The 26271-nt window shown below is 38.0% G+C and overlaps 1 protein-coding gene across 11 annotated transcripts in view; it reads left to right on the top strand.

The window, feature by feature from the left end:
• IPCEF1 (interaction protein for cytohesin exchange factors 1) overlaps positions 1–26271 on the top strand; it is a 78926-nt gene that overhangs the window by 50764 nt on the left and 1891 nt on the right. For 9 of the 11 annotated variants that reach the window (XM_072035926.1, XM_038176135.2, XM_072035927.1 and 6 more), the window contains 5 exons: positions 2402–2473; positions 5693–5754; positions 8999–9087; positions 14152–14506; positions 23283–23473. In XM_072035926.1, the coding sequence (XP_071892027.1) occupies positions 2402–2473; positions 5693–5754; positions 8999–9087; positions 14152–14506; positions 23283–23473 (769 nt within the window). The remainder of the gene's footprint in view (positions 1–2401; positions 2474–5692; positions 5755–8998; positions 9088–14151; positions 14507–23282; positions 23474–26271) is intronic. The other 2 variants (XM_038176136.2, XM_038176141.2) reach the window with 2 other exon arrangements.

Genomic DNA, 26271 nt, shown 5'->3' with positions numbered 1-26271 from the left:
TGTGTTGTATAAATGGGATTTTAAATGTGTTACTCAAAGAAAACCATACAGTAAATATGCTTTTGCAAATTCTCTGTCAGATGTCCTCTACGAAAGCTGCAATTAAAAAATAAATCAGTATGCTTTTTTTGTTGTTGTTATTGCTCATTGCTTATGAATAAGTGGCAGTCTATCTTAGATGCCTTCTCTTGTCTGGTGAGTTCAACAGTGATGTAAGTAATACTGCTTCCCTTTCAGTTGGGACTATTCCTTAAACTGCTGCAGTGCAACTTTGGGCTGTACAAGCTTCTGGTTGTGCAGGGAGTGAAAACCTTGTTTAGCAGAGTACACATCTAAAAATATTATCTCCAAACTCCATGTACAACATTGACTTCCAGCTGCTCCTGAGCACACTTCAAGGGTTTGGAGGGGTGTTGCTGCTGTTTAAAGTTATAAAGCTCAGCATGATTTTTATTTTGTCCCTTAAGAGAAAACCTTTGTTCTGTTTGCATGCTGTTCTTAGCCCTAGGAGTTCTTGAGATTAACTGCGCATTTGAATCCTCCAAAGAAAGGGGGGGTAGAAATTTTGAATATGGGGAGCTCCAAATTGTTTTCTCAGAAGAGTGGTGGTTGACTCATTAAACACAGGACCAGGAGAAAGTTTTTAATTGCTGCAGTTCATGATTGCTAGTGACAAACTGGAAAGGGTATTCTTCTGGTTATAGTCATTACACATTGAGGATACTGTTGGAATTGCTTTTTCATATAAATAAAGCATATTTCACTATAGGAAAGGTGCATGTAATTTGAAAGTAGTATTGTCTTTGTGAGGTGACATAGGGTAGTCGAAACAGACCATGTACCAAGGGAAATCTGCCAGTCAAAATAAGAAAAGTTGATGACTTTTCTTTCATTCTGCATTTCTAGAATGTTTGAGTTAGCTAGTTCAGTTTCCAGTGTCTTCCATCTTCCTTTGTTTTTGATTATTATTATTATTTTAAAATATGGGCACAGTAGGCAGTCAAAGATCACTGATGTTTACATATTTTTACATATTACATTTTTACATACTGCAGTAAAGAATCAATTGGTTTTATTAACTGTCAATCATTTATGGCAGTTTCTACCTCTATGGACCCTGTTGTCCTTTACTCAAGAAAGTCACTCTTGCACTTTGATAGAAGCTTGAGTGTTGTGGCAAAAGGGTAAAAGGACTATGGGTAGATTCCTGAGATATGGGAAGCTTGTTTCCTAAAGGAACTCAAACCTGTATGTTCATCCCCACCCCCGCAATGTCTCTGCTATGACTGTCAACCTCTGCTTCCAAGTATGTTCAGAAGCTGGTGAACTACGAAGTTGTTGATATCATTGGAACAGCATAAGTAAATTTCCCTTTATCATTCCTCTTCTCCATTGGAAAAGACAGCTTCAAAACATAGATAGTCTGCTAGAATAACACATAAGAAATACACGTTGGTTGGTATTTAGGTAAAAGTGTTTTTTCAAAGTTGGTGTTTCCTTCTCAAGGCAGTGTTAAGAACAAGCACACTAGGTCAGACCAAAGCAGTCTAACCTTATATCCTGCCTACTAAAGTGGCCCAAAGTGGGTGCCTAGCAAAGATTAAAGAAGAAAAACATATAGTGCTATTTCCTTAAAATGCTCTTTCAGACTTCAAACAATTTACTGGTGAAGCTTCCTGAGTTAGAAGTATGTCAGTGTATTTACTAACTTATGGTAGATTTCCACCAGTTTGAAATTATTAGTGCTGAATTAGCAGCACTCATGAGGATACCCCTAACATCCTGAGGTGGAGTTGCAGAACATAATTGTTGGCATGTCAAGACCTCCGTTTTTTTTGGTGTCAAACCTAATTGCCTCTTTGGTGCCTCCTAAAACTTGTCATGGAGACAACAGTGAAGAATCAGTCCCTATTCACCTGTTGCATGCCACGTGTGATTTAATGTATTATACCTTCTTTTTACCATCAGTTCTCTGTGCTGTGGGATCTTAGCCTGATTAATCATCCACAGAATCTGCCCCTTACCTTGGGTCATCCCTGACACTTTCTCTGAACCTCTTTCAAATTTTTTTACTTTTCTGAGCTGGGGAGAAGAACAAAACTGCACACCGTATTCAAGATGTGGGCACACAACAAACTTATGGGGTTGCAAAATGAAAAACTTAGTTTTATTCCTTTTTACATCATTTTTTAATTCCTGTATTTTATATTCTCTGAATACTGTGTAGCCTTAGAAGAGCTAAAAATAATCTTGAGTTTTAAGGAACTAACTATATGGATGGATAAGCAGATCTGGATTAATACAGTGGAGTGAATAAATATTTTAAATAATTAATTCATCTATTTTTTTTCTTATGCAAACTATTTTTCTTCATCTCTCTCTTATTTTTATTTTCTTAAAGTGCTATTAAGATCAGCCACCCACAGATCAAGACATTTTATTTTGCGGCAGAAAATGTTCTGGAAATGAACACGTAAGTAGGGAGTGACTGGCCATGTTTCATCCTGTCTCACATCTGAGAACACTCTGAAAGTTCATTCTCTTGCTGTTAAGCAGTTGTTGATGAAATTATTCTGGGTATTACCAAGTCTATTTTTTTTCCTTTTTTTTTTTTTTTTTTTGCCTGATCATTAAGTAGAAGGAAACTGCTGTTATTTATTCACTAATGAAAGTTGGAATCAGAATCTCATTGTTAGTGCAATTCTGATACTAGTCTTCCTGAAATTTGTAGACATAAATCCCTTTCCATTACAAAAGTGAACTAGCAAGTTCATCACCATGGGAGAAGTGAAGGAGGAAAGGAAAGAGAGGGAAAAGCATTACATAGCTTCGTTCCAGAAATGATCTAGGATTTGAATGTAATATTGCTTGTTTTCAGAATAGCATGTCAATTAGCAAGGAGGGTTAGAGTGATATAAATAGCTGCTTTTTAAATCTAAGCAAGTATTTAATTCCCTGCCAAACTATACTGCAGTTAAACAATTCTTATGCCAGGTTAGAAATTTTCTTTCCCCACTAATGTCTGTAGGACCAATAACTCATTCATGCTTTTTTTTTTTTTTCTTTTTTTAATGAAAGAAATAAAAATGGGTACTAATACTGCCATTTCAGAAACCATCAAGCTATCAGAAGTAGATACTACTTGCTATTGGTCCACTTTGGGCCTATTTGTATATAGCTCTTATTTTCTTTGTCTTTATAACTTCAGATTGTAGTCTGTTCACAATGCTATTTCATAAAAAGGCCAAAATTCAGATAAAAAGCAATAAAATTTAAATGGGAAGGGAGATTCTCTGATAGATAATTAAAGATTTTAATCATGGCTGTACTAGTGACCTTTGTGCTTCTTCATAGAGCATTGACTGTTCTCCTCTATAAGACCTCATAACTATTCAACATACCATGAAAGGAGAGATGCTGAGAAAACGTGTGAGACCTTCTGAAATGGCTATAGAGACAGAAATGTACTGTAGTACAGCAGTGTACATTTATTTATTTACTCTTAAATCTGTACTCTGTAGGTATATACATGTAAATATAGATGTAAAAATGTGTTGCCCTTTGTAACGTGGAGAAGTCCAGAGGCTGCTGGTGGGGAAATAACCATCTATTTCTATATGGTTACATTTCCTACAAGAGCTCCTCAGCACAGTAACAGGTTCTTGAGGCAGGTGGGCTGAGGACTGAGAATGGAGGACTGCTGGCCAGAAATACTTCTGTAGAGAAAGTGACTGTCTGAGAGAGAAGAGGAAAGGATGTAGGGGGAAGGTAAAAGAAAATGTAGAGCTAATGGGGGACATATGAGTGTTAACAACTAGTTTGGAGCCCAGCTGGAAATTCTCAGTGTCTTAATGACACTTTGGAAATGTTTAGTCTCATGTGAGTGAGTGATCGAAATCTACACAGGTGTCCCAGCTCTTATACCCCACAATGATTTTCTTCAAACTCCACTTCTGGAGTAAATTTCATTTTGGCTTAAAGCTAGGTAGCCTAGTGTTAGAGCAGCTTGCACTGTACTGCACTAGTCCTAATTCCTCACTGTTGTAACTGATGATGTTTTGCTTGGCAAAGTATAAAATACATGCATTTAATACAGAAAGTACACGCATACTCACGCATATGTCGAAACAGACTAAAAGACATCTGTTCTCTTGGCTCCAGTCCCACACATACATATGCGTGTGAGTGGTTCCACTGAACTCACTGGGGCATTCATGTGTGTCGAGTTACTTGTGTGCATAAATGCTTGATAGATCATGACCTTTTGCAACTCTTCATGCATATATATCTATTAAGTCAATGGTGGGTTTATTAGTATAGTCATTTGCTTCATTCATTTAGCATGTATTTGCCATAGTAGTGCACATATGAAAAGCAGATTTGTGCTGGCTAGCTCCATGAACTTATCTGGCCAAAATGTACTCAATTACTGGTGTCTGACCTTGTATTTAATGAATTCCTGAATTTCTTAGCATCTTTTTCTTTTGTTTAGATTTTTTTTTAAAAAAAAAATAAAAATAATTCTCTTACAATTAGCTGCTACAAGAAAGTCATTAATCCACTCTTATAGAAACGGTACTTTTTTCCCTTTGTTATGTATCTCTATTATTTATATGACAGTCTAAAAATCCAGTTCTGGTGCTACTGATCTAACACACAAATTCTCATTTCTTTCTCTCATCCAACATGATGTTTTATCTGAGTTATGAATCTTAATTCATGACCTTGTTACATTCCTTATTTATGCCTTGAGTTTTAATTTGAAGGGCTTGAGCTTTTTTAGTTCTTAGTTTCTTAAAATATGGATAGATCTGAATGACTTATAAGGAAGCATAGCATACAAAAGGTATACCCAGGGATAGTTTCTAGCACTAGAAAAAATACAGCTACCTAGGAAGAGAAATATTTTTAAAGAAAAAAAAAAAAAGAAAAACCAAAACCAGAAAAAAACAACCCACAGTGAATAGCTTAAAGCAACACAGGAAGTGAGACTTACTAAAAACAAAAGTAATAGGGAGTTGAACAGAATGTGATGGTCAGAAAGTCTGGTTCTAAATGGCTTAGATTCTTAGGTTGTGCAATGATAGCTTTGGCCAGGGCAGCCGACATCATCTCCTATGGCTCCTATGCTTTTTGCTTTACTGTGGGTGAAACATAACAACTCAACAGTGGGACTAAGCCACTGATATTGTGTTATAGCACTTATACTTTGACTTCCAGTAATGCAACTCTTTCTTCATCAGTAGTGGTTTTTTCAAGATCAGGAAGAGAAATTGTCCCAGGCAACTAGTGCTCCTCACCATATACGGTCTGAGAAGAGCATAAGGGCTGTAAAACTGGAACTATGAACAGCTTGCTGTTGTACCTGATGGACAGTGGTTCAGAAATCCGTGCACAGAAAAATAAAGTTCTAGGTAGTCTATTACATATTACAAAGTGGGCTTGTGAGCTGTTCAGTGCATTTCTCCTATTGGCAACTGAGCCCTCCACGGTTGTTACAAGGAATGGGAATGTTAGCATCCAGGTAACTGGTGCATTTCTGGAAAATTCTCTGAGATATAGAAACACTGACATTCAGACTTGGGGTTAAAGAAAATAGTCGTGGTAATGTGGAACACATCTGAAAAGTGAGAAACTGTCAAAACAGCATGCAAGTATCATTAACGATGTATTCTCTCTGTTCTGAACATAGGTGGCTAAGCAAGCTGGGGATGGCTGTAGATCCTCAGGCACCCAATGGGAAGAATGAAGAAGGTATGTTTCTAATTGTGGTTTTAGTGTGTAACTACAGAATGTCCTTCACAGTTTCTGAAGGGCCAAATTTTTGTCAGATCTTTCCTTTCTTTCAAATTGTCACCTTGGGTCTGTCTGCCTATTGAGCTGAGCAACACCACACTAGCACAGCGCAAAGTAGCCATAGTGAAAGATATGCTGGTGAGATGTAGTGTCACTGAAAGATGCTTGCTGTTCTTGGGAGTGATGTGTAACTACCATCTGGCAGTTTGCTGGCTTGCTAAGCCTACAAAGAACATAGAGAAACATCTGTGCTACTCCGGGTTTAGAGCTGGTAAGGTATATGAGAGCAATTGCGCAATATTTCTAGCTTGGCCACATCTTGTGCAAACCTGTCCCTCACATCTTCTCCATTTCTGGGGGTTTCAACAGCAGTAATATTGGGTGGTGGAGGTTGTACTGAAGTCTATGATTTTCTTCACAGTCAAGCCCAAAAGTTAATTGTGGAATGAATAATTTTTAAAGTTCCATAGCAATTTATTTACTGTTTTAATTTGTGCAGTGACATAACAGTACTTTTTGGTGGGAGGATACCTGCACTCAAATCATGAATCTAGGTAGATAGAGAACAAAGAAAGTCCCTTGGAGTTGGAGTGCTTGTTAAAGCTGCTTTGTGAGGATGTGTGCATTGGGAACTGATTTAAAATGAGAAGTGCTGTGGGTAGTATTGTGTTAGCAAACCAGGGGCGGACTCTGACCTAAGGAATATATATCTTCTTCTGGGATTTTGACCCTCCTTATTTTTGTTTGTTTGTTTTTGTTTTGTATGAGAACAGGTTGTGAAGGAACAGGCATTATGAAGAAGAAACTGGTGTTTAGAGTAATATGCTTAGGTGATGCAGCATATTTTGTCGAAGCACTGAACTGCCCTTCTGTACATTCCTTCTACTATTTCCCAGAATGAGGTTGTGGTTTATGTCCAGGTTTCAGGCTTGTAATGACATTATTGATTTGCCTCATCTGGCTCTATTTTTACTCTGCCAAAAGAAGTAGCTTTGTACTGATAAATACAGATACCACTGATTTCTGATCATACAGCAAAACTCATAATTTTATTTGTTTTCAATTTATGGTTCCTATTTTGCTCTTGTCAGGAGACTTTTTAATTTCAGGAGCATTTTTAATTTCTACACCCCAGCACTCTACCAAAATGTTTTTGTCCTCTTTGAACCTAATTTTGCATAAAAAACAATTTGTGATAATTAGTATAAGGGGCTGTACATCATATTGCACAGCAAGGCCTGCATAGATAATTGCACTTGGGGAAGAGGTATCCAAACATTGTCCATGCAAAGGAAGAGTTTGTTTGATGGTGTGGGGAAGAGGTATCCAAACATTGTCCATGCAAAGTAAGAGTTTGTTTGATGGTGCAAGTGATCAAAGTACTATACAGAAAAACAAATACATTTTTTTTAAAGCCTCAGAAACTGTAGTGGATTGGTTGCATTGGCTGAGCTGATAGTTATAAAACTTGACACAAAATTATGACTAATATTAATAAAAACAAAACACTGCAGAAAGATTACAGAATAATTTATCAAAAACTTTTGCTGCAGGTTGTCTAATTATCCTGGAATGAACATAGCCAAGATTTCTTTGTTTTTTGAAGCTGGTGGGCCATCTCCCCTTAAAGAAAAGTGGCTCTGATTTGGGTGATCAAACACCTGTTTATCTCTCCATGTGTTTTGTCATATGTGCTCCAGCATCTGTCATGAGTGGGGTTCAAAGCCCCACTGATACCTCTGTGTGGATGTGCCCTTGCAGAGGCACTGCTACATCTTGCATTTCAAAAAATGCTGCCATTAATGACAGTCACTTCTGTTCCCAGCAACCTGATTTTTCCCTCTTTCACATATTGTAACTCTTCAGGAGGGTCTTTAGTGTATCAGAAACAGCTATTTTGTTTTGTTTGCTTTGTTTTGTTTTCCCAGTTCTTCTGCATGCCTGAAAGGGGAGCCGTAGAAAAATAAGCTCTTTACCAAGAGTAATTCAAGAATGCATTCACAGAGCTTTAGAATTTGATATGGGCTGTACTGCAGCCAGTCCTCAGTGCTAAGATATGCCAGCAAGTATTTTCAGTAAACAGAATTGCAGCTATGCTATTAAAAATCCTATAGTTCTGCAAAGAGTACTGGGAGAAAGCTTCACTTTGTTAACATCTTAGAAACCTCTCCCTTGTATAAAATTGCTCTCCTACAACATTTTTTTTTTCCTTTCTCCTCTTGCACTATGGTTATTAACCCCCCAAAATTACATGCATGAAAAGTAAGTGTGCTGGTATTAATTTAGTTAAAAGATGTGGTAATCACAGCCAATTGGATAATAATGTGGGTCTGGAAAGCTGGTACATGCAGGGATATTTCATAGAGGGAAGTGGTCTGGTCCAGTATTTATAACCAGGCCCCAAGAATATAATCCAGCAACTTGCTGCCTCCCCTCATGTGTCATTTTATCAATGATTAGTACTTCATGCAATCCATTGTTAAAAAGCATCTGAGAAGTGTTGGAAAATACCTCCACCTGCTACACACGTAGTTAAATAATGTGCCTGCCTCTCTACCTCCCAAGAGTTACTGGGGCTCCATCAGCTTGCTTTTTACTTGAAAATAAAAAAATGAGTGGGGTGTATAGTTGTAGAGTCCTGTGTCTATATTTATTGCTAGCTCAGCAAGTGTACCCCTGTGCCATGTGGCATGAGGGTGTGAGCTATTGTGTGGTGGCAGAAGTCCCCTGAGGGTGCTTTATGGTTTTCAAAGCACCGTATGAGCAATCTGTTTTTTCCAAAATCGTAGCCAAAGCCTGTTGCCAGCTCCAGGACAACTTGCTGGTTACAGAGACTATGGATAGCATTGGCTACTTGCAACATGTCTCCCTAAATATGCACAGGTGATGCGGCCTTTCTTTTAAAGGTTTTTAAGAGAGGAAAGAACCCAAATTTATTTGTGAGACTATCTACTGCACTGCCACCTAGTGTTTTTTGTTTGTTTTGTTTTTACTTAAATGAATAATTAAAATAATAAGAGAAGGCTGCTGTCAAGCAATGGAACATTACCATAAGTGGGTTAATTTTCAGTGTCATAGACACTGGCATGTTACAATATGGTCCTCAGACCTCTTGGTGACCTTCAATGACCACAGTACCCTGAAGAATAAATGAATGTTGTTTTAACACCTTGTTTTTGCTCATTTTCCATGTCTGCCTCAGAATGCTATAGTGAAAGTGAACACGATGATCCAGAAATAACAGATACGCCACCTCCCCCCTACATGGCCCAGTCACAACCTCCTCAGTTGGTAAGTGTTATTCTAATTAGCTTTATTTGGTAGCTGGTTGGAATAAGTCTTTCTCCACGTGGTGGGCTATTGCCTAATAACCTAAACCAGAGGCTGGAGACATCCACTCACTGTGTCTGAGATGTGGATGCACCAGCCGTGACGGTCACTGCCCTGTGATGTTCCCTGCAGTTATTGTTACCTGTGCTGTTAAGAGCTGTGCACTAACAATAATGTCTCCTTCTGAAGGAGGCATATTTACTTTGTTTGAGAAAGAAAGGTGTCACTTTACCTCATACACGTGATGAGTCTTCTCATTATGAGATTTTTAACACACTACTGTAACCTAGTTTTTTACTATATATATATATATATATTTTTGAATCCAATCCAAAATCTTCTTTCTTTTTATGACCCTGGTAACATCATCCGACAGATTTGCATTTATTTACTCAAGTGAGCTGTTCTTAAATCTGCTGAATTTAAAGCTGCTTTTGTGCCAATGAGAAGTGAAGAGAAAGAGGCATCTTCTAACAGTAATAAAATCAGTTCTTCTCCTGTACCTCTGAAAAAGAGATTAAAAAAAGAAAGCAGCCATCTTCCCTAAATTTACTCTTTCTCCCTTGCTGTGAAACATTTGTCCACAATATTCCCTCCTGCCTAGCTTCTTTGCATAAATTAGAATAAGTTGTATGCACCTTCATGTGTCTAATCATATTGCCTCTCCTATTTAATAGCCACTTATTGCTCTATTAATCTTGTTTTACTATTGATGTTCTTTATGGTGATCTCATCTCCACTTATATGCACTTCAAGGTACGAGGTTTAACTTATTCTGTGTTTGGAAATGAGTAATCTAGTTGGGGATGGTAATACAGCTGAAATATGAAATCCTGATTTCAAGCCTTTCCCTTCCCTAGCTGAAAGTTAATATCTAGTGGTATGCAGTAATATGCTTGTTGCCAAATTATCTTATTACATCTCATGGTTGAATAAAAAATGCAACAACAACTTTGTTGCTGTGACCCAGGCTCCTGTACTGATGCTTCGAAATGACATCTAATAACTGCAGTGGTCGGATAGGCAGTGAAGCAGGAACAAATTTGAAAAATACAGATGAGCTGGAGCAGCTTGCGTGGCCACAGTCAATAATAAAAGGAGATGTCATGCACAGAGCTGCCTGTCCAGCAATCTTTAATTAGCTCACGTAAAGCTGGGAACGTATGTCACGCTGTCACCTATTTGCCTCTGTCTGTTTCAGTCAGATAAGTCAGTCTTCACTTCCTCTCCTAAAACAGTTGTGCAGCATTAATCACCGTGAAACAACCCACCTGGCACTCAGGGGATGCGTGGCGTTCATTGCTGTATAAAATGGGATTCTTTATTGCTTGTATTAACTGAAAGTTAAATGTGGCCAAGTAGCTATAAATATTGGAGAAAATAGAAACCTTGACAATACATCTCCAGGAGTTATTCTGGGCTGAAGGCCGATAATGAAGCGTCTTGAATTTTATGCCTCAGTGGCTTGCCTTTAAGAGGCGGTAGATGTCTTTCCCGTCTGCTCACCTCTGAGCAAATGCCGGCATTATTCCAGATGATGAGTTTTAAACAGGTGTTATTTTTTTTTTTTTAGTTTTCTGTTTTTCTGGCTTCCTGCTGCTTGTCAGCCTGTTGCTGCAGAGGCGATCTCCGGTTGTCTTCCTCCCATACTCTCTTCTTGAGTGCTGGCCTCAATGTTTTAGCAGGGGACACGTGGGATACAGGCAAAAGTGCAGGTGCTGAGGTCTTGTTTCCTCAGCCTTTCCTCTTGAAGGTTGTCTTCCCTCCAGCCACTACCTCTATCTGCAGATTTCCCTTCTCCCCACCCCCATCTAAAAATCTCTTCCACATGGACAAAGGTTAGTGTCTTCTCAGCAAATTAATCAACTTTTCACCATAAGAGCTGCCACTGGAAAAAGCTCTAGCTGCCACTGCTCTGCCCTGTGATCAGATTGCTCATGTGGTGGGTGAGGAGCTGTTAGGCACTGTCAGAGCCGCATTTAACTACAAATCAGAGTCTTCTTTTAACTACCTGATATACTCTCCCACTCCCTTCAGATAATTACTGGAGGAAGAAAACCTCTGGAAATACTATGGAAGCACTGTGTTTACTGGGAAGTGAATTCTAGGAGTGGAGCTCTTTGTTTCAGGGAAGGCCTCCACACTTGAAATCAACACCAGATTGGAAAATATTAATCTGGAAACTAATAGCCACTCAGGTGCAGGCCCTGTTACATGTTAGAGTAGCAAACATTTCACTGTAATTCTTGCACAAAATTTCAATTGCTCTGCTGACCCAGATTCTTTTGGAACTTGAAAAGCAAGAGTAGTGATCATGAGATTTCTATGTTTATGAGTGCTTGTGGGTATTGTTGAAGAAAAAAGCAAGTGAAGAACAAATAAATTTTGACATCTGTAGGACAAAAGCTTAACTGACCATTTGCATTCATTTCTCCACATGTGAATAGATTTATTACTGAAAAATCAACAGCTATATTGAGTTAATAGATTGCAGCAATCCCAAAAGAGCAGTAGAGGTGTTTTGTGGTGATATTTTTTTTCTCTAAAAAATGTCTAGAGACGCATTGATCTCCAATGGAATCCTTATGATCTCCTAGCCCAAGCATCTACTTTTTAAAATGTCTCCAAATAGAGATTTATTGTTATGTACATTAATGCAAAACTTCCAAAGGAACCACTCTAGTACTTTAGGTAAACATTTGTCATGCCAATAAAAAATATATATTCATATGTAGAGAAAGAGATTCTGGCATTCTGCTTCATTCTCATCCAAATTTTTTATTCATTGCAAAATGAAAAAGACAACAAATATATATTCCACTCAGTAATATACAATTTTCATGTCAACAGCACTTTCTTTTGTATGGACAAATGCCAGAAAAATAGAGGTGAGGTGTAACATCCTCCTCTCAAGTCTCTAAATAATTGAAACTAGACCATCAACGTGAGCAACAGCTTTCATTTATTTTTTTCTTTGTTTTTTTGCTTGTTTGTACAAACACTTCAACAATTTGTCTTTGCAATATATCTTAGACAGATAAAATGCTTCAGGTCACCTGTATTCCCAAGGGCTTTTTTGTTATTCACACGTATAGTTTATGGCAGCATCACCTTGTCCTTTGCTTTAGGGTGTATTTGTAAAGGTTTCATTTTAAAAAAGCAAATATGCACTTAAAACACAATGTTATACTTGTAACGGGGATATAAATAAGGTCCGGTCCTGCAGTGTTTGTAACAGTCTTGGAGGATTGACTTTGAAAATTTACAAAAATGAAGAAAGTGCTGCAAACAAATGGTGACCTACAGTCTCCTCATCTTATGAACTAATTAGTAGCTTCATGAGACAACTGGATTAGAAACACAGGAAGGCAATCTTACATTTCTTAATGTAAAAGGGAAGTAGTATTACAGTAACACTGAATTGCAGAAGTTTGTATAGCATAATCCAAAAAATTGTCACTCTTGTTTTAGTTTATATGAATACATCTTCATTCTAGTTTACCAGTGGATTATTAATAGGTATTCCAGGCTAGTCTCTGTTTTGTGTTTGAGCTCCTCCGGGTTTCCCTAGCAACACCATTTCTGTATTTTTCAGTGCTTCTAGTTTAGTTATCATCTATTTCAGTCCTTACAGAGATCTATTCTGCATATGTATTGAGAATATAAACTTGCTAGAATTGTGGTCCATCAAGTCTGGTATTCTGATGCTGACTCTGTCCAGTAACAGATGATTTGCAGAATGAATACATTTCTGCAGTAACAGAAATGCAAGAAATCTAGCTGTTATATTATGTCTCATTGTGGTTTCTGCTAGGGGATGCAATCTGAAGTTTTGTCTCCCCAAGCCTTCAGTTGCTTTATTTATTATTGTTAATTAATCTTCTGGGTATTTGTGTGTATATTTGTGTGTTTGTGTGTGTATTACTTGTGCATTTGACTCTCTTTCTCGGTTCATCTTTTCAGTGGAGTTTGGTGGTTAGGAAGCAGAGTAGTGTTAGTTCTTGTTTGAGCTGATTTTGGTGACCAGACAATAGTACAGCTCAGCCAATGCAAATGCCTACTGTAGACAGATGTAAGCATGTATTTGCTCATCTGGGAAACTACATACTTCTCAAGACTTTGTTTTTCCTCTCAATCTTTCTTTATATGTAATTGTGCATCTATTGCACCCTCTCTTGTTCACCTTCTGGTTCCTGAGGATGACTGTTAGTTGTCTCTGAATCTGCTCTAGTTGCATGAACTCATGTTGATGCAGGGTGACAAGTACAGCATGGAGAGCCCTAAGATATGGTGATTTCTGATGCGTCTTTAGTGAAGTTTGGGTCCTTTTTCAGACTCATGTGCTCAAGTATGAATCTTGGCAGGTGAATGAGCAGCATGTCTTGCACCATCAACCTTTTCATGCCCTGTGCCCCATAGCTGCCTGTGTTTTCTTTTTATCACTAACTTCCCAACATACTACCTGTCGGCCTTCTTGGCACGGTGAATGATTAGTCCCCAGAATGGACTGGGCAAAATTCCTTTGGCTGCTGAGAAGGTCACTTCAATGCTGCTTCAAAGCTGTTTGGGCTGTCTATCTGTGGCTATGTCATTGATAGATTTATTCAATGCTTCAGGACAGCTTCGTGTTCAATGGCTAAGTCAGGGTTTTGCTTCTTCACTCTTGATTAGAACAATAAAGTTAGAAAGAAAAGAGAATGACTGTGAGATCTAGCATGGAAGGCTGCATTCAACATGGTATTTTTCATTATTCTTTTGTTTCTAAGCCTTCTAAGCTTTCAACTTGTTTTACCTCTAGCTTCCTTGTGACATAGTTTCTGAATTTACTGCTCTGTGAGAGATTGGTTACCTTATTGGTTACCTTCAGGCTTTCTTGGATGGATAATCAATCACATTACATCAATTTTTCATTACTTTGCATTTCAGCTGCATGTCTATTGAGTGTAAGGCCTAGGAACAAGAATAACTTGGAATAACTTTTTTTTTTTTTTTTTTTTTTTTATTCTCCCATTTGTTTCTGGAAAGCAGGATCAACAGAAGTCTTCTTTGACCTCAACCCTGTCAAGTGAAGCATCTTGCTCTCTCTCATCTCCTGAAAGCACTTTGAACTCCCAAGAGTCATCATCTTCCTTGACGTCCAAAGTGGTTTATTCTGAGAGGCAGTCCTGGCTTGACCTTGTTAACAGCTCAGCTGTGGAAGAGGGTGATCAGCCTTTAACTTTCTGTGTACAGATTCACTCTGATGAGCAACCAGAAGTAGACTGTGGAGAAGCAGGAGAAAGCCAGATCTTGCCCAGTGGTGGATCCCAAAACACTTTAGGTCTGGATACACATTGCCTAACTGTGCCAGATGCAACAGGACAGAAATCACCAGCCAAAGGTGAGCTATTGAGAAAGGAGATTTTGTTTGCAGAACCATAAAATGGGAGTCTGGGGTGTTCCTTAGCTTCCTTTCCTGTTCCTTCCTTTATATTTTTTATTGAAGAATTTTCAGTTATAACAAACGTGGTTTATTGTGCCTCAAATAGACATCCTAGAATCAAATTGGTAAGTACATTTAGAGTTTTTCTCATATGTTAAGATCATAGACTCTGTATAAAATCTTAACATAGACATATTTTTATTAGCTTTATTTATTTCAATGCAGCTGTCATTTACTAGTTAAGGTTGAATTCAGATTTTAGGAAAGTTTCATGACATGAGGGTGGAGTTTCATGGTAATATATCTAGTGTAACAGAATTGACACCCTAAGCAAAATGCTGTATGCAAGATGTAATGAATGTGGATTAAGGTCAATCCACCTCTAAAAATGTAAATTGTAGTGTTTACTTTCACTATGTATTCCCTATTCATTTAATTGAACTTCATTGTAAACAAGGGAAAACAAATGTGATCCTGAATCAGAAGTCATTAAGGACTGGATTTTATTTAATCACATAGGTATCTGTATAGCCATTCTGCTATAGAAATATACTGCTAAATTTATAAAGATGGTGTAGTCCCAGAATTTGGTTGTTTTTACAGTTAATACAGCCATAGCAGGCAACGTATCTTGCCTTTTGAGCAAAGCTTCTCTTCCCTGCATTAAGAGCAGTTGAAGCATAAGAGGCATTAAAAGGAGATGTTCAGTCCACTACCTAGAAAGGTAATACATAAGGAAAGAATGATGTTCTTGTTCAATAGCTTTGCTCATGATTCAATATCCTTGAAAACAATTGAAGAAAGTACTGTATTACAGAGAGAGCAGTGTTGTCTCAGTCGAGTGCAAAACAAAGATGCATCCAAAAGCTTAGGCTGAAGGAAATGCAAAGATGGAAACAAAGTTCATTGGACTCATAGGGATTTTTTTTTTCTCTGTGGGTGAATAGAGCTGAGAGCTGAATCACGGAAGTGTAAGTGTAAGGCACATTAGTTTCATCGTCACATATTGTCACTGTGATAATTTCAGGTCATTTTGCACTCAACTTCATTATCGCTAGAAATCGAAGGTGCCCTGCTAGAGAGTTCTGTGGCAATGAAGATCAGTAAGAATTAAAACTGAGAGTGAGCATATGTTTTGAAAGTCATGGTTTTGATTCCCACAGGTTTTGGCATTGTAAGTAGTTAAATAGCTGGGCATGGCAGAAATGGAGTCCCTAATGAAATTGTCACATATATTTTACCATATTCTGTAATTTTACCTTTAGGCTTAAATTTGACCAAGTGATTCCTTTGGGAAATATTCTTTCTATGGACTGAGGGATACTCAGGTTACATTTGAGCCTATATTAACCTAATTAGCCTAATATATTTATATTCAGGTGGATTGTTGGACTGTATGCCATATAGGGCACAGTAGTTTATAGATCCCATTGAGGAAGATTCAGTGGTTGCTTTCTCCAACCACATTCTGCAATAATGCTCAGGTTAACACTTTCCAACATAACTGTAAGGATGACAAGTACTTTTATGGATGTTGACAGATTTAGCATGACACTTCATAATCATTTAAAGCAGAGTTTTATAGGCTTGTACAATGATATAGTAATACGAACAAAGCTGCCTTGATTTACATTTTAATCCTCATTTTTGTATATTCCTGCCATTTGCAGGGTGGTTTAATTGTCCCCAAAATGTTCCTGGTGAAATTAATTCATTCACTGCTCACTGCTTACCTATTGGCTGACCCTATTCACAGAACACATCCGTGGTAACCACTCTGCTGATCTGTGATGGAATTCCAGAAATAGATCATTTTAACAAGACAGTCACTATAGAAACTGTTTAGCTTCACTAGTTACTATCTGCATCATAACCATTGTTGAGCGAATAAGATATATACTATATATTAATTTTTCTTTTCTTTATTGCTCTGCAAGATATGAGGAGGGGATGGACAGTGTTTTTTTTTTTTGGTTGTTTGTTTGTTTTTGTTTTGTTTTTCAATTTACATTAGAAAAATACATGAAATAATTTGCAAAGAAATTAATGAAGCTATTTTAGTTTGTGAATGAGGTGAAAAATAAAAGCAAAAAGATTAGAGTAACATCAGTTCCCAATGGAAATTATCAAAAAGGATCCAGTTCTGGTTCTGTGTCTTATCCCCCAAGAATTTCTATCTCCAGCTAGTTGATAAGGATGTACACAAATACCCTGATGTAATTTCTAATTGTGGGATGAAAACTATCTGCAAAGCTTCATAATTTTCAATACATTTTTAAGAACACCATTGTTATCTGATGTGAAACAAAAAGGTATACCTCAATGATTTGCTAGTGCAATGCATCTTATTTGCTTTGCATTGCTTCTGAACAGTGCTTGCCTGGCAGCTCTTTGTGTTCCAGAGTAATGGGACTGCATCCAGAAGGTGCTGGCTCCGCCTTGCAGTGGCATGTAATCTGAAAGCATGTGTCCCATGCACATAAAGCCAGCCCTACTATTATCAGAACAGCCCCGTTGTCTTTGAATGCTCTCCCCACAGAGCCTTCACATGTGTACATGCTCTCCTTTTCCTTATGAGGATAGAAAATCACCTGTCACACAGTCTGCTTTACAGCTGTGTTCTGCTTAGCAAAACCCCAAGAGGAACTCGTGGCTGTAGCTGATAGAAGCTGAGAACTGAGGGGAAAGTTTTTCAAGAACTGAGGAGCGTTTATGTTGGCAAAAGTCAGAAATGGAAGCCAATGTGAGAAAAGTTGTTGCATAGAAGGAAGAAAGAGTAGCTGTGGCTTTGTTGGAAGAGCTTATTATGTAAACAGGAGAAGAGTAAAGAAATTTTAGAGATGAAATAAACAGTGAAAGAGAAGTTTTTCAAAGAGGATAAATGGGTTAATCTCTGTAAGAAAAACACAGATGCAGCCAAAGGATCATAGATTATTTTGTTAATGAATATTATTTAAAGAAAAATGCTAAGCAACAGTAGGTGTCTTGTGCAAGATGCACCAAATGATATTTTAATGACCTTTTCAGCAACTCTAACACTATGAACAATCTCAATCTTAATACTCAACTCTTGGGAAGAGGTTATGTACCAGAAGGTAGAACAAAGATACAGAAAATGAGAATTTAACATTTTTCTCTTTTGAAGGGAAATCAGCATTATATTGAAATTAACTTAGTGGGAATATTTAATACTTCAGCATTAACAGCCTTTTACATGTACAATGATAAAAGGAATCAATGCTGACATAAAGGAGCTGATAGCTAAACAAGAAACAGGAATACAAACAAGTACGTGACTACGTGCTTGGTGTCCAGAAGCTGGCCTTGTCCTGTCTAGAATGACTAGACACACTCTGTAGCCAAACTCCATGCTTTGTTTTTCTTCTGGCAACTACTGGAACAGAAGGTATCTGATTATGGCCCACCACTACCATCATCAAAAACAACGTTAACAAAAGGAAACTGTAGACATGGAGAGGTTACTGTAAGTGAACAGGAATGTGTGTTTGTATTTATGTGGGGACCTTCTACTGTAGCAATAACATCCTTCTTCCTTGCGGTTCCTGAGTGCTTTATGATCATGGCCACATGAAGTTAATGCATCTTGGCAAGAAATTTTTACAGTACCACTTCTGGTTTATTTATTTAACTTTAGCTTATAGTAGCTAGTAGAAGAGCTAGCATGTGCTGATATTTTGGGAAACCTGGAAATCTTTTCACACACAATTTGAATTTTATCTGGGTTGGTTTTGTGGGAAGAAGTTGGTTAAATAAGAGATGTATGTAGTCAATTCCTTCTTTTTTTGTGAATTGACATCCTCTTCCTCTCTTGAGTCTGCCTGTGCCAGTAATAGCCAAAACAGATCCTCTAGTGTGCTCTAGTCCCTCTGCTCCTTCTGCAAAAGTTACAGAAAACAGATTGTGGCTGAGACTAGCTAAGAAGCATGCTTATAGAGAGCATTATTGTGTCGAAGAATAACTGTATTTGAATTATTATTTTGCTTCTGATAAAAAAAATAATATTAGGAATCACAGTGAAAATTATGGTGTTAACATGCTATGAACTTGGAACAAGACATATTTATTTGTGTTATTATCAGTTTAGTCACAGCTTGTTAAAAATGACATCCTTCACTGCTGAATTCACTATACTATGTAGTCAAGAGCCTCTGACTGTTGGTGGTAATGTAATTTTCCCTTAATTTTCTGCCACTCTATCCTACTTCTTAGTTTAGTAGTTCTGCATTTACCAGTGAGGAGTTTGCCCTCCTAATTCAATATTTCCTGTTCTGTGTAGTTCAGTGGGAAATATGATTTCCCTGAGGTGTCATCATATTCACATTAGAAAGTCCACGACTACTATGGAAAATGGGTAGGGAGCGTGAGCGGGGGTGGGTAAGGGCAAAAGAGAGTTATGATGTTTTTCTCTCCTCTCCCCAGTGTGGGTCTATATGCTGCCCCATTGATATCAAAAGGTTTGGCAGAATCAGAAATAAAGGTATTAGCACAGCCACAATAACTTTGTAAGTGTAGCAAAGACAGGAGGAAGAAGCACATTATATATTTTTTTCCTTAGGATTAATACACAGCTGGAGAGTTATCAGATCCAGTTAGAGAATGGAAGAACACTTAAATTTCTTGGTTTTGGTTTAGAGTTAGTAAGATATGTTCTGCTGGAGGTGGATTTCAATGCAAAATGCTTTTTCTGCAAAACTTTGCCAATTTCTATTTCTTTACCACTGAGAAGCAATCAGCTTGATTTTTCACAGCTGCTTCTTGAAAAGTGCTGGATAATTTCACTTTTGTGAGCTTAAAGAGCCTTACAGTTGAGAGTTTTCAAGCAGGCTCCTGTGTTGCTGCTGCAAGGTGGGGAGTCTTGGTACTGTAATGTCTCCCACCTGTGGCAAGTTGGCCGACATGAAGGTGGAAGCTGAAAGCTGAGGAGGTGCAGAAGTGGTGTGCTGAGCCTCTGGCAGCTTGCTCTTGTCTGTGATATCTCCTGTTAGGTAGAGGGAAATTCCAGATAGGTGGCATAGAGCCACCAAGCTGTGTTTTACTTCTCCTGAAACAGCTGGTGAGAAGTTTGGGTCAGCCTGAAGTATTACTTTATTTTCATCACCTGAACATAGACAGTCTCATTCTTTGCAGTGTTAAAATATCGAAGAGCAGGGCTTCCCTTTTCTTGGGTCAGCACTGTTTTCTTTCCACTTTCCCTACTGTGGAGTCTGACAAAGTTAAGAGAGCTATACAGTACTACATGATATGTTCAGAAGTGCTAGGAAAGTGATATAAGTATTTCACTGATCTTTCCAGTGGAATCACCCAATGGAATCACTTATGGTTAATGTTGCCAAGGGATAGGAAAAATGTACAATGTATGGTGATACGCGTGTTCCAGTGTGTATATGCACACTCATAAATGCACACAACATGTAATAACCTTCCCCTGCTGCTGTTTGCTCTTTACCCTTGATCTTTCAGTAGCCCTGAGAGAAAAATGAATGTATTTTATCTTCAAAATAGGATGAGATAAAAAAGAGTTGCAGTAGGGCATAGTAAAATTCCTAACTTGAATGCCTGAAACAGAAAGTGTTCGGCTTGAAGTGTACAGGTGGAAGAGATAACTTGCAATAATTTGAAGTGATTGTGAATGTGCCTGAAGTAACCTGTATCAACCTGGCTGAAAAGGCTCACTTCAGAGCTGCACTAGTTGGGCCCGACCTTTCCATTTTATGTATTTGTTTATTTGGTAGCAGAATATATACATCATTATAAACATTCTGAGCTTAGCAAAACTCAGAGAAGGGGTGGCTCTTATTGCAAGGCTAACACAGACAATCTGTTTGTTTTTTATACCAAGGCCTGAGCTTGCTTGCTATATGCATTTTGCATGAATTTTTACTTTGTGATGCAAAACAAATATTTTGTAACAATTCAGTAGCATGGTTTAGACAGGCCAGGTTTCATAAGGGGAGCCAAGTCACTGAAGCCTAGAAATACAGAACTGGTGGATGCCTGTGCTTGCATTAGACACTTGCTCATGTGCAGGTCAGTGCTCTGTCTGCAGGTACAGGGAGAAATAAACAGAACAATTTTGTGGGCAAATGTGCTGCAAATGTTTAAATTTGGAGAAAATATGCAGTCTATGCTTAAACCTTGAGCCGCTTTGCTTTATCTCTGTTATCCAACCTTAATTTTCTTTCAGACATCTGGTAAAAAACAAGCAAGCAAACTGTGGGTATGGCTTCAGTGACTTTCCTGGCATAAAAAGGCTTGTAAAATACAATAATACACCATTGTGTGAGTGAGGAGAAATATGACTTTTTTTAATCACTGATCATTTTATTGGGCTTGTTAATCGATTGCTAGACATAACGCCTCTTCCCTTTCTCTGTTACCTCTCCCCCTTTCACATTTATAGCGTGAATCTAGTAGGTTCACTGACAGTTTCAAGCCAGTGAAAGATGGTGGGCTTTGCTTTCTGAAGCTGGCTCAGGGACACTAGGGATAGTGGAGTTAAAAGTCCAGATGGTCTGGCCTCAATTTATTGGCAGACCTACTCTCTGTCAATAGCAACAGTATCTGCTTCAGTACAAAAGCACAATATTAAGGTACTGTTTTGTTATTTTATTTTTTTTTACCTGTTGTGGGAGAAGGTTGTTGCTCAACAGTGTAAACAAAGGTAGAGACCAGAGTGCTGTACAGCTAGCTCCACACAACCTTGTAGATTTACCCTTTTTTATTTTTCCTTTTTCCCAACTGTTTCCTTTCCCATTTAGCTCCTTCCTTCATCTGCTCCATATCTGAAGAATCTGTCCTCCTTACCTTTACCCACAAATGCACAGAAGATATTGGAGTGCTCAGCATGGAAGAAATGTGTTCAGAGTGGTGTTTTCTCAGGCTTGATGCTTTTTAACCATTTTAGATGTAGCACCATGAGTTAGGCGCAAAAAATATCTGGAACAGGGACTTCACATTCCCCTGGGGTTGATTGTTTTTTTTTTTTGAAGTTGATGGACAGGGTCAATACATCATTTTCTTTTGGTATGTTCTTTCTTGGTTACCTGAAAGAGGTTAATTTATCTCTGGAAGTATTACTGTGTACAGTCCTGGAGGGTGAGGTCTTCAGCACAGCTGAGCCAGTCTTGTGAAGGAGATGGCTAATGAAACAAACAGATGCTTCATCCCAAGTAAGTAGGCAGGAAGCTAGTTATAATTACAAGCCTCATGGCATGAGCTGACAGTTTTCAGGAAATACTACTGCCGTGTATTATGCCTTACTCTTGCATTTTTTTTTCTATTTCCCACAGCTTGTTAAATATACAACAGCTCTCCTTTCCTCCCCCTGCACTGTACCAATGAAGGAAGCTATATTTAGTCCTTGTCAAGTTACAGCAGCTTTTTTATAATCAAAAAGTAGAGAAAAAAAGGCCAGCAACAGAGTGAAGGCAAATATTTGTAGCATATCATAAGCCTTTCTTGTAACCTAAATATTTAGAAAGAAGGGGGATGTAGGAGGATGCTGTACTTTTTAAAACATGGAAAAGATAAGGAGCAGACTCCTTCCTAAGTGTGCTGACATGCTGGAGGATTCTTTTTGCTGCACCGTAAGAGAGCAAGAGGACTTCTTCCTTTTGTTTGCCAACTGGGGATGATTTAGAAAAGTCAATGTTTAACATTCAGTTAAAAGAAAAAATGTACTGCAAGTTCAAACAGCACATGGAGGACTGCATTTGAGAAGAACTGCCACTGCTATCTCCGGTAAAATAAACATGAATGTTATCCCAGTGGTTCTTGAGGCATCCCAAAAGCGCCAAATTTAGGAAGTATTGAAGTAGAAAAGCTTGCAGTGTGGACTGTGGAAGAAGTGAGTTGCACAGTCTGTTGCTGAAACTGTCCTTCAGTTGCCCCCATCTATGTCTGGTATATTTTGCGTTCCTTGACTGTTAATTTTTAAGTTGTTTTATTCATAAAAAAATGTATTTACTTTAATTTTTATCTTATTTTATCCCGTTTAATTCTTAGCTGCTTGCTAACTTTTTCTGTCATATCTTCTCTGTCACGGAAAATGGTGCTGTAGCTTAGGCCCCATCAGAGCTATTAAGCAGGATAATGAAAGCTTTTCTGTGTGGCATCACATGCAAATTCTGTGCTGCAATCTGTGAAACTCAAGACTTAGTTATCAGATACCCCAAGGGTTTCTGCTTTAATCTGTTTTCTAGGGACCTTCTCTTTTGGCTTCTGACATATCTCAGTGTTTCATTTCCTTTCTCAAAAATTTTTCCTTGTATTTTCAATAATTATCAATGCCTGACAATAAGTTGGTACACCAAATAGAATCTGACCTATGAAATACCATGTAGAAATGTAATTAATCGTGTGCAGCTTGTAAGGGAAAAGTGAATAAGTGTAGATGCTATCAAAATGTATTCATTCTAACGTAACGTTACTGACAGTTGTTCAAAGTCTGTGATATATTTAGATCATTAAACCAGCACTCGATCAGTGGAAACATATGCTCATATCTGCTTGGATCATAACCTGATTCTTAAAAACGTCTGAATTTGGTAGTACATCATTCTCATATGCCTAATTACTCTAAAAATTACCCTTGGTTTTGACTCTAATACCATTACTTCTTGACTTGGCTAAGAGTCTGACAGATGAATGCAGTGTTTCTGCTATCTGCTGCCATATTCATATTCTCATACACACTTTATTCTTTGCTTTGCAGATCAGGAAAAATGTGATGATGATGAGATGGAGCGACTTTACAAGTCATTAGAACAAGCAAGCTTGTCTCCCATCGGTGATCGTCGGCTGTCAACCAAGAAGGAGCTTAGGAAGTCATTTATCAAACGCAGCAAAAACCCTTCCATTAATGAGAAACTCCACAAAATTCGAATGCTGAACAGCACATTAAAGGTGAGGTCACAGAATGAGCCAAGGAAAAGCCTGAGAGAAAGAAAGAGTTTGGCTGAAAAAAAAGCAAGCCTAGACATCAGCCAAATTCTAATTACATGTTTATTTAAAGCCCCAGAGAGTTTGGTTAAGTTTTTGAAATTGTTTTCTACTTTATTCGGAATAGTGATCTGTGTTTTGTTGTTAAATTTGAACAGAGGCAATAGTTCAGAAGGGACCCTTCTTGCAAAAATTCCAGCCCGTTTGGAAAATTTAATAAAGAAAGTTCCTTTTAGTTAGCTGGGAAACCTGCAAACTCAGCTAAATACACTAAACAAGGGAGCCTTAAAAAAGGAAGAGCAGAAAAAGGACATCAATGATAAAGCACATGAAAACGACCCTGAGCCAAAAAAGTTTTCCTTATGTGATTATTGGGGAATGTACAGGATGTGCCAAAGCTATTGTAAAGACCTCCTGTAACTAAAATATTTTTAATAACAAAAGCATCCTGCTTTTATGTTGGAAGCATATCATGAACTGGAGGGGTGGAGGGGTTCAGGGGACATTCCATGAAAGGGCCAATAAATTTATCTGGAATATGGAGATTTATGAGGCTGTTTACCTGCCAGCATCGTTTTGAGTGTCATGGGATTTCAAAACCTGCTTCTGAATGGTACTGAGGCAAACAGAAATCTTAACCATAACATTGAAATTGTAAAGAGGATAAAGAACAAATCCAAACCTGGGTTTTCACTTGATTATTATTTTTTTTTCTTTCATTATGTTTATTGCCCAGAGAATTTGTGGATGATATTTGAGGTCCCTTTCAACCCAAGCCATTCTATGATTCTTTTTGTATGCATTAGAAGCAGGAATTGAGTATCATGTTTCAAGTATGTGTATTTGGCTTCAGGAATTGTACCCTGGAGAAATACATGTAAAAACTTCCATCAGCACATAGTTGATTTGATTATTAGTCGCAATGTGAGGGTTGGCTTTGGCGCCCTGGCCTGTATTAAACTTCCTAAAGACACATTTGAAAAGACAAGTTGGAGCATAGGCATCCTGCCCGTTGCAGGGCTTCCAAGCTACATATGAGACACAGTGAAGTCTCTCCTCAGTATTAATGAGTCTTCAGTGAAGTGGCACTTACTTCACTGTATTATTCTTCTGCATCAGTAATAAAGTGAGCCCATCATACAGCAGAAATTTAGTTTAAAAAGTATGCCAACTTTATGGCACAGGAAAATAAATGTGGAAGCTTATTTTGATGTTTTTCCCTGATATGAGCCTCCCTAATAAATCTAAGAAGCAGTACAAAATGGAGCTGTATCTTCTGGGATAATCCGTTTTATTAGTCTGGAGCTGAATGCAAGCCTACAAGCCTTTCTGTCAGACATGAGCAAGGAGGACAACTTTGCATTGATTTAACCCAGGAGTATTGTATAAATTGTGATTAGCAGTGTTTATAATCTTAGGCTTGTCTAACACTTGTATTTAATATGGAAAAACCATTTTTGGAGTATTCATAATGCATAAAATGTGTTGATTTTTTTTTCCTTCTTCAAACCAAGGAATTGGAGAATTGACAAGACAAATATAGCACAGACATTTTCTCACAGACACGAACAGAGTTCCATGCACAGCAGTGTTTGAGTTAGCCTGTCTAAAAGGCAAATGCTTTCAGTGGGAATGTGCCATATTCTTTACATCAGTGAGATTATGTTCTTTTAAAGTCAACTTTTTTAACATAAAATTTGAGACATGAAACAAGTGGAAATATCAAAATCAGAAAAGTTTTGCATCTGATCAATATTTACTCTGCTTTAGTTAAAACCCTCTTAGTTTTGAAGCAAATGATTTATGCAAGCTTCAGTGTAATTTTAATTTTGGCCTTTTGACTCCACATCTTTAACAACAGATTAATGTTCCTGCCATAATATATCATTAACAAAACATGCTTAGGATTGTTTGGAAGAGAGTGAAGCTGTGTGCAAATGCATCACAGGCTTAATGAATGTGGGAAATAGATTTAAAGCAGAAGAAAAAATGCACAACATGGCATTTTGCCACCAAGTCTATGCATTGCAAATGCTTCCCTCTCCCTTCTACTTCCCTATCTCCTCTTCTGCTCTTAGGCTATCAGTGTGTTTCTGCATTTATGCCAAAAGCCCTCTTACAAGGATTAATCTTGAGGGTTAACAAGTGTTTTTTTTTTTTTTTTTTTTTTTTTCTGTTTGAAAAGTGGTTCAGGCATCACAGGGGTTAGAGTAGTTGAGGGTTGATTAGGGTAGCAGTGGGATATGGATATGAGGGCAGCCTATTGCTACTGCCAGGAAGTGTTGTGGATGTGCGAGTGTTCTCACAGTGTTTTGAAGGCAGCCAGTAGCACTAAGTGTTCTCAGGTGTGATGAAATTGGTGGCAGTACAGAGGATGGCAAGAGCAACCACATTGCTGTCACACAGAGACCTGGGGGGACAGAGCCATGCAAAAAGAAGTAAAGGTTTGTTAGTGCAGCATGGTGCCTCCATTAAGAAATTATAGTTGCTAACTGGAGCTTCTCTATCCTGTGATCCACTATATGAATTGGCAATAAGAGCTAGAACAGCAAAAAGATGGATTGCCTTAGAAAATGTGAGGACATGACTAAATACCTGAGAGGAGCATGCAAAGAGGATGGAGCAAGGCTCTTTTGAAAGGTGCCCAATGACAGAATAAAATGCAATAGGCACAAACTGAAGCATAGGAGGTTCTGTGCAAACACCAGGAAACACTTCTTTGTTATGTGGGTGACTGAGCAATGGCACCAAAGAGGTGGTGG

The sequence above is a fragment of the Anas platyrhynchos genome, chromosome 3, assembly GCF_047663525.1.
Source record: "Anas platyrhynchos isolate ZD024472 breed Pekin duck chromosome 3, IASCAAS_PekinDuck_T2T, whole genome shotgun sequence".
In the NCBI taxonomy this organism is placed as follows: domain Eukaryota; kingdom Metazoa; phylum Chordata; class Aves; order Anseriformes; family Anatidae; genus Anas; species Anas platyrhynchos.
The sequence above is the reverse complement of the archived record's forward strand: the minus strand, read 5'-3'. Positions and strand labels throughout refer to the sequence as shown.